General features: G+C 38.8%; 1 protein-coding gene across 1 annotated transcript in view; it reads right to left on the bottom strand.

Moving 5' to 3' along the window:
- Positions 1-83: 83 nt before the first annotated feature.
- Positions 84-9482, bottom strand: part of STX18 (syntaxin 18) — a 34387-nt gene continuing 24988 nt past the window's right edge. Inside the window, exons 7-10 of the mRNA XM_026846564.1 lie at positions 4469-4527; positions 3605-3674; positions 2975-3055; positions 84-1631 (exon numbers count right to left, since the gene is read on the bottom strand). Of these exons, the coding sequence (XP_026702365.1) occupies positions 1536-1631; positions 2975-3055; positions 3605-3674; positions 4469-4527 (306 nt within the window). The 3' untranslated portion in view covers positions 84-1535. The remainder of the gene's footprint in view (positions 1632-2974; positions 3056-3604; positions 3675-4468; positions 4528-9482) is intronic.

The following is a 9482-nucleotide window of genomic DNA, read 5'->3' as shown; positions in this document are numbered from 1 at the left end:
TTTGTTCATGTAACTTGAATGGGACAGGGTAGAGTGGACATGTCAAAAGTTCCTTTTTTGGGGTGGGGGTTTTTTTGATAGAGACTATACAAAAATGAAGGGAAAACATGAGATTGGGCTATTTCTCAAGATCTGTAGTAGGACAAACATGGTCAAGCTCTACTTTTATTTTTCTTCAGTAGAATTACTTTATCAACAACCTTTCTTACCAATACAGTAAAAATAACCATTAGTACTTAATTCTCTAGGTTTGATATGAAGTGTGCATTACACCATCTATCTGTAGAAGGCTTTTTATTAAGTCATTATGGTATGTGGTATGCACAAAAAGCAATAAGTTTTGTGCCAAATTTTTCTCTGCATTTAAAAATTTCAAGCTTATGTTAAGATACTCAAAACATACCATGTTTGCATTTTCTAACAGACATATGCTGTATTGGAGGCAATTAATTCATGTGTAACTTCTGACATTTTCATTCTGTGCAGAGCAAAGAACAAGGATGATGTTGGTTGTTGCATATAATGTATAGAAATGTACCTTTCAGAAGAGACAGCAAAACATTTCATATCAGCATATTTACAGAGGACATTCAGATTTCACAAGAGGGAAAGATCTGTCCCCAAGACTGTCCTACATAGAAATCACATCTCCCCTTAAATTTAGAACAATAAAAAATTTAATGCAAAAGTAAATACTGGTGAGAAACAACTTCTCTCTCTCATAACAATAATCATCAAAAAATACTAAGCTTTACAGTCTAGGAGAAACAGATTGCTCATGCTTCTTAACTCAAAACCACTTTTTCCTCCGATTTAACAGGAAGGAGGTTTTTTTGTTTTAGTTAAATTGCTCCCAATTTTAGTATTTTGAAGAGTTTGGCTTCCATACTGTATATCCTTTGGCATTGTTTGGACATCTCAGAACATCTTTTTGACTGCACAATCTGTGTTGTATTCTCTCTTTTCACATAAAAGTAAAGCTCTTGAGCTGAATTCTTACCATTATTATTACTATTAAATCAACCTGATCTTTGACTCAAGTAGTTTCAAAGGATTAGAAGTAGAGGGTCATACATGTGCAAAATGATCACTATGTACTGAAGTGGTATGATTAAATAAAAGCCTGAGACAGTGTAGATGCTTTTGCACAGTAACAGTTTTCATCTGGTCTGCACACTGGGAGGTGGACTTCAAACATCACAGATGTGTGGGTGACTGTGATAAAACCATTATCTTCTTTTTTCTTCTGTTAGCTATGCTCTAGCTTGCAGCTTTCTTACCAGCTCTTTCAAAGGTTTCTGTGTTCTTCGCAGGATTAAATGTGGGTTTATGTTTGATAAAGGGATTTAAAAAGAATGTTATTAGGTCCCTCTGCACTAAGAGATATAGACACATGCTTATTTATTGGAAAATATTTCCATCATAGTGGCATGAAAAAATGCATAAAACACACAGGTAGGCTGTGTACCCCACTTCACTGAAAAAAATATCAAAAGTTTTACAAATAAAGCATGTAGACAGTATTATATTTTTAATTAATTATCATACCAGTCCAGGAAAAGCAAGGAAAATGAACACATTACAAGGAAGAATAGGATCCATACTCTAAATCCAGCGTTGTTTTTGATGGCCTGTGAGGAAAAGTTATCTCCATTACCTCACTAGTAAACACACAGTAGAATATCAACAATAGCAACCCAGGATGACTGCTAGTGGCTTCACTCTTCCCTTCCAGAGGAAAGAACACAACCTGCCCTTTGTTTCTGGTGAATAAGAGTTAGGTTGGCTAGATTTATCACGCTAAAGAAGTTTCTCTCAAAATCTTAGAATTGGTAATTCAAGAAAAAGAAAAAAATATCACAAAAAATCCCAAGATTCCACACAATGTAAATATATTAAAACATTAAGAACTACGTTAAAATGTACATGCTTAAAAATTTAAGTTCCAAAAGTGAAATTTTGTGATTAGAAATAATCAGACCTTCATCACTTAATAAACATCCTCTGAGTAAAGACCAAACTAAAACCTAACAGCTATTTGTAGAGGTTGATTTAGCACTGTTGATTGTGGATTTCAGTCTCAGAGCAAGGAACAAGCATTTTTCTTGGATTCTCCTTCTGAAAATTGAGACCAGCATATACATGGGGATCTGTTTTCTGCCATTTTTCAGATTTACACACAGAATACATTTTTTTTGTGATAAAAACATTAATGTGAGTGATGAAGGTTTGATTTATCATGTTTCTTTACTGTTTCTCAGTTTGGTTTAGGAAACCTAGTTCTACCTACAAATGTGAAAAATGAAGCAAAAATAACTTCAGTTCATGCCATATTTGAGGCACTTTTCAGGAGAGCTGAGCAGTAGATAACTCATCCTTGAGTTAGATATTCTGTGTGCTTTCAGGAGGCAGGGGAAAAAAAAACCAAACAAAAACTGAGCCATTTACTCAGTAGCATAATTTAGGAACTCTGTTTTTATTGAAATCTCAGTTCCTGAGAGAAAACATAATTTCATTCTAATTAGTAAGACAATGGGATAGATTTGTTTACTAGGAGCATGTGAGATGCATTCAGCATGGTAAGGAGACTCTTCTGCTAGCACTCAGCTTTTAACTCCAGTTTCAGCAATTTCAGCGCTTTTATTTGTAGTCTGCAGTTTCTCCTCCCTCTTTTTTTTTTTTTAAACAAACTTCACAAGTGCTTAAATGCATGCCATGTGGCCTTCATATTTAAAAAAAAAAAAAAAAAAAGGTGAGGCCAAGTAGATTTCTGCAGATCATGGTTAGCAAGACGAGCAACATGAACTATTGAGAACCTCAGCCAACTAGTTCAATTCTTCCAAAATCACGTCCCGATGCCCCAACACATGCTGCACCTGTACTGTGGGGGACACATGCTGTTTAAAGCAACACTTGGGCAAAACTGAAAGCTAAGAGAAATCAGTGACTTTAAAATACAACTTTGAGGCATTACCTCTCTTATGTCCTCATTGCCTTCTTTGATATTTTCTGTTGCACCCACAACTAATTGATGGATATTGTCAATATCAGTTTCCTGTTGAAAAAATAAAATTGAGTAACAGGGATGAACACTTCCAAGCACTTGGGGAACAAGCAGAACTCAAAAATGAAATACAATCTGGTATTATTAACATCTTAGTTTCAATGATGCAAAGGTACAGAGGCAATTAAGTTATAATGTGTTGACCTGTGATTTTATGAGTCTGAGCGGAGACCACCGAGATCAGTAGGAAGTCTCTCATTTATCTAGAATCCAGTCTAACCTATGTAATTTTTGGCATCTCTTTTGGAAGAGATGCCACCATTTTCAGAGAAGATGCTACTAAGCAACATATTTAACAGGATGCTAATTCTAAGGTAGAGACATTCTAGCATATAATGTTGCATTTTCCATTCCTAGTACATACTGATAAGTAACTACGATAAGTACCTTGATTTTGCATTTAAAAACAAACATCTTTTCCTTCACATTTGCATTAGATTCATTAATCTTATGTTTACATCTTGCATAAAACCAAGACCGAAATACCCCCAAGAAAATCTTCAAGCTGTAATACTACAGCAACAAATACATTATACTAACCTGTTGCAAGACTTTTTCAGTAAATATCTCTTGTAATCTGGAGATTTCCACCACTTTTCCTTCAATTTGTCTTGGCAAAGAACAGAAATACTTAATTAGAAACTAGTGCAGACCTTTCTTGCTCCTGCAGGTTGAGGCTCTCCCACCCAGTCAGTGGGCTGTTCAGCAGGCACAGCTATGCTGTTAGCTGTCTGTTACGTAGCAGTGGCCTGTGATGAGGGCTCTGACAGCTCCCGGTTGGAAGATGACCAGCCCGCAGTGAACCTCGGGGAGAGGCACCAGCAGCCTGCACTGCGAGAGCTTTGCTATCTTCCTTCTTTCAGCCAATACAATAAAAACCATGGTGTAGTAAATTTTGACGTATCCTTTATATACGCTACTAGGAAGTGTGAAATTCACCTTGCCTAGTACTAATAACCCAAAAGCTAAGCTCTAGCCTAAGCTAGCCATTCAGGTTTTCTGCACAGCATGCGGAGAGCAAACTGCACCTCTGCTGCTCTGCCATACGGACGCGTCTCTGCACGGGGGGCAGTGACTGCACCTCCCCTCCTGCTGTCTGCAGCGGATACCGTGGTATGATTGGAAGATTTAACTTTTCTAAACTTGGATAAGCGAGACAGAATGTAAGCCTTCCAAAGTTAAGCAGTACTATTTTGGATAGTTTGTATGTCACTCAGAACCATTCTTTACACTGTGGGACAGCACAGTGTGTAAACTTGTACAGTTCATTTCCTGGGCACTCCTATCTTGTCCCTCCTCCTACCACAGCACTACAGTTTAGGCAGCCAGGTGTCCTGGCTGTGTGGGGGTGTTGCCTGTGTTACAGGACCGGCATGCAATCTGTCAAGTAACAGAAAATCGTACCTGACTTCATCAAAGAGGTTATTCATTTCACCAACAAGTCTCTGGTTCTCCTGTTCAAACTGGAAGGAGGAAAAAAGGAAATTGCACACATGAGTTCACATGCTTGGACTCAGGGAACCTTCACCCCCACCCCTGATTGACCAACTTCCACCCTTCCTTGCAATTTATTTACATGTCCCAACTAAAAAGATCTGCAAGAATTACTAATCCTGGCCTAAATGAACAACATGAATCGGCTTACCTGTAACCAGTCACTGTAACACTTGTCATTCTCCTCCCATTAATGAAACAAACCCCTAAAGTAACTTGAAGATTGTGCTCATTACTTTTTAGTAAGGAAAAATATAATGGATGAAATCTGTCCTTTTTTATTATTTTAGAAACTTGAGTGGGCAAAGCTTTCATGCTTGTGAAAGCATGCGATTCCCTCCCTGACATCTTTGCACTGTCCTTCACATTATTCCTGTACTGCCCATGGCATGAAGTTAAGAGCTTTTAGATTTTGCTACAATATGAAATATTTTGACATCTAGTGCTTAATACTTTACAAATGCATTGGCTTTATTTATTCCAGCAGACCTCTTCCATTTAAAACTCATGAGTCATCAATGAAACATTTAAATATACTTTTAGCATTAGATTTTTCAAAACCCATGTGTAAATAGACTTTATACAGGAAAATGGGCTTTGCCTTTAGATGTACTTGACTGTGAGATCGTTTGGGATTGATTACAGAACAAGTGATCATGCAGCAAGTACCATGACATTTTGCTGAAACAGTATCTGCCCAGCCAAAACACAGCTGAGAAAGGTATCCCATGTCACAGTGCGGCTTATTGGAAACCGCATCGTGAGGACAGTGTCAGAGAACCCGTTACAGCATGCTGAGCTGGGATTTCCAAGGTGCCTGAACGAGCACAATCCTGCAGCCTGGCAGCCAGCTACAGGTGATTCCAAGCCTGAGGGGGCCCACAGCCTGCCACTGCCTGCCCCACTGCCACTCGCTCGGCTCGGGGCAGCGCTGTGGTGATCCTGCCCCAGACAAAAGGCTCCTGCTGTCAGGGAGGGCAGAGCACCTCCTATTGGAAGGGTCACGAGTCCTGTTTTGGGGAAAGGAGCGGCAGCGTATTTGAGGTATTCTGCCAATTCTGCGTGGCCAAAGCCTTGGTAACAGCTGGACCTGTGTGGTACAACTTGAGAGGATATTTGCACTTTTCTTACGGGCTGGGAAAGATCTGGTCTACATGGTTATACAGAAACAGCACACAGGATATACATCTCTACTGAAAACATTATGTGCTACGCATCTCTGACAAACTTGAGTGATGCATGCAGCAGTGCAAATACCATAAAATAGGATTCAGAATGCAAAGAATTTGAATTGGGAGCTGTGCAAGACAGCAAGGCCTGTTCTAGTTCAGTTAATCTTATTTTGAACTAGCTGACATAAACACACTGGGATTTTAGCATAATTCAATCATGTTACAGTTTCACTAGCAGTAACAGTGCACCACTCCTCTCAGCCACCTTGCAAGGTCTCGTCACCCTTTTTAAGACAGAGCAGTGTGTTGTCAAAGATGAAAATGCCAACAGGACAGCACTGCTTACAGGTCAGACTTGGTTTTCAGTTGATGCCATAGGAATTGCTCACTCTGAGCATATGCCCAACAATATGCCCAGAGAAGATACTAAGTATTTGAAAACAACTATCACCTTGTGCAAAAAGCAAGAGAAAGAAGCGACAGGGTAAAGTCTGAATCATGGAGAACGCTGGTAACAGTGAGAGCCGTGTTACATCAGTGAAAGGCAAAGGGGCCTTCTGCTTTTAGAGCAGTGCTACTGAAATAGCTGAAAGTGAAGCACTTTGAAATTCTTAGTTTAAACAATAATGCAGTTCCTCATTAAGATGCAACGTGAACATCAGTGGCTATAATATGACATAAGTTCATCTGACCCATAGCTTCCTTCACAGAGCCAGTCTGTAGGAGTATGTACATTTAACATTATTACACTGCTACATTTGGTGACGCTCTTTGACTCACCACCGAGACCCCTGCCCTGCCCCAGTCATGCGACCAGCATCTCTCTCCCTCGTCTTTTATGATCTTCCTTATACAGCTTGTGCAACTCCTCATATGCATTGCTTCAGATGATGAAGTGTGCATCCCTTGAAATGGTCCAGAATGTTCCAGCTGAAACTTCTGCCACACCAAGTACTTTCATAATACTAACCCAGAGAAGACATCAGGTGTGTATACTACACAGGGTGAAGCAAAAAAGATCTAGTGTAACCACTGAGGAATTTGTCCTGCTCCTCTCTGTCTCTTGACATACACAGTCCTAAGCAAGTGCTGCTGCTCATCTGATCTCACATTATGACATCTTAGCTCACTAACCACTTTTCCTGACTTTTCTGGTAGTTAGTAAACTGAGTCCCAACACAGGACCAGATGATAGGGCTGGCTTAAAGGAGAGTGGATAGCAGGAGCTGAGCAAGGCTTCTGCACTGCCACAGACCAACACAGAAAAGCAAGAAAACAAGAAAAGGCAAGCCACCTTTCATACCCTTCACCTTCATTCCCTCCTCACACCTCACATCACCACTGTCCCTCACACTTCGTATTTTTTCAGAGAAACAGTACCTGACTCTGTGCCAACAGCAAATTAAATGTCAACCTGTATGACTTCCGGGGAAATGGTTACTCTGTTTAAAATCAGAAATTCGTAGGTTTAATTTAGCAGAAGTGAGTGAGAAATGACAGGTATGTTTAAAGAAGGGTAACAGTGAATCTCACAGAAGAATGTTTGGTCTTCTGACATAGGGAATTTATGTCACGAAGAATAATGAAAAGTGATTTTTTATTTCTTTTAAAATATAAATTTATTTTTATACTAGAGGTTTGCTATCTACCTGATTGGCAAGAACAGCTTTCTCTCCTTGGTAACAGAACTCCATAGAGTCCAAGATCACAGATGAGGGTCTGTCAGGCACTGTCACCTTCATTGTGGGGTAGAGACCTCAGGGAAGGTGCCCAGCCCCACAGCTCAAAGGGAAACAAGAGAGGAACATACAGCACAGCTCCCTTAAGTCCCACCAATTCCCACCCTAAAGATCCAGTGGTTTTGTTAAATAAAAAAGCAGCAGTATTGTAATACATTCAGATGTCATTGTCACTGCTGTCTGTAGTGTCTCCTTCTACAGAGCAGAGCATTTGTTAAAATACAATTGACTAATACAGTGATATTTATTTTACAGTGGCAGATGGTTAAAGGTGTGTCCATCACTGCACTCCTTCATGTTCACACTACTGTATGTCTCTGATTTTAGTGGAGTGACCAAAACAACTCAGAACAAATCCAAGGAACAGAGCAATGAAACAGAGCTGTGAGATTTAGCACTGAGTCAACTGGTTGGTCCTTAAGTGACTAAAGGGGGGCAGCAAGCTGTAATTGTTTTTCTGTCTTCTGTAAGGATAAGTATTTCTGCACAAATATTCAACATCAAACATTCCCTATTTCACTACCTCAGTAAAACAGAGATGATAACTAACTTAGAAGGCAGATTTTCAATAAAGCAGTGAATGATTTTAATCCCTTACAAATAGGGAAATCCACTTGAGAAAGTATTCTTAAAAAAGTCCCTTTGATATTTAAAGCTCTCCACTGGCACAGATTGCCTTTTAAACTGCTAAATGATCTCTACAATTTGAAATCACGGCTGATGGACTGCTTGGCGCAGACAGCAGTAAGATATGCTAAAACAGTCAATTGAACAAAAGGGTAGAACGCAGAACACATCATATAGCAGTGTGTCACAAGGGATTTACATGATGAGAACAGAAACCAAACTCTAGCAATCTGTATAGCTCAATGATTTATGGCTTATTAAAGTAGCCTCTTTTATGACAGTGGAATGTTCTGTTACCAAAGTGTGGCATAAAGTGACAAACTGCTGAAGATATGTCTAAAAATTTAATGCATAAAAGAAATAAACACAGTTCTTTTTTGTTATCCCATGAGATAAGTCATTATATGTACTGTACCTGAATTTAAGACAAAACCAGACAAAAGTGATAAAGTCAGGGAGAATTAGATATTTTCACAACTCAAACAGCAGAGCCAGATTTTTTCCCACTCAATGCAACCACAAGACATCTGCTCACAATAACTATAAAACCCATTAATATACCTGTACTCAGGGTTATAAACTGAAATTTATTGTGCAAATCATACAATAGCCTGCAACCATTTTGAACAATGTAAAGATGTCTCCTGTGGGTAAAAGACTGATAGAAATTGCTGCTGTAGCAGTATGATAGGGCTTTAATTCATTATTTTACCCACAGGAAGGATCACAGAACCACGATTGAGACATGTTGTATGATTTGACACAACACATTCCAAATTAAAACTAACACAACAGTTTCTACACTGTACCATACCCTCCCTCTGAGAACTGCTGGATTTTTTAAGTAATTTAAAAGGTAGCTGATCCACTCTTCACAAATCAAATATTAAAAGAAGTAGAAATTAACTTCTCTGTAACAGCAAGCATAATGCAGAGGAGAAAGAGTTAACTGTCTTTAAGTGACTAAATTAACTAAAGCTGTGAGGGTTTGTTACATGTTTGTAAAGACCCTTTGATTCCTGTGTTAAAAGCACAGTGAAGTCATTACATATTGCCAAGTTAGTATGAAGGATTTATGTGAGCAATGAAAAAAGTAATGCACATTCAAATACTCAAAATATTTCCTAATTACATCTATATTTACACCTCAAATTTACCTGAAAAGTAGAATACTGGATCCAGTGACTTTAAAGTCTGTTAGGAGGGAAATTACAGTATCCAACTTTTACTAATAAAGGTCAAGTCCTAGCTACAAATTTCCTCAAAAATGCACTGAAAGAGCAATTTCACTGTGAAATAGTCACCACATACATTGCCAGCCTTTGTAAACTATCTAGTTATGATGTTCATAAAACAACAAAAAAAAAAACCAAAACCCAAACCCAC

This window comes from Athene cunicularia (genome assembly GCF_003259725.1).
Source record: "Athene cunicularia isolate RWA chromosome 4 unlocalized genomic scaffold, athCun1 chr4_part1, whole genome shotgun sequence".
NCBI lineage: Eukaryota > Metazoa > Chordata > Aves > Strigiformes > Strigidae > Athene > Athene cunicularia.
This window is presented reverse-complemented; position numbering and strand designations above follow the sequence as displayed.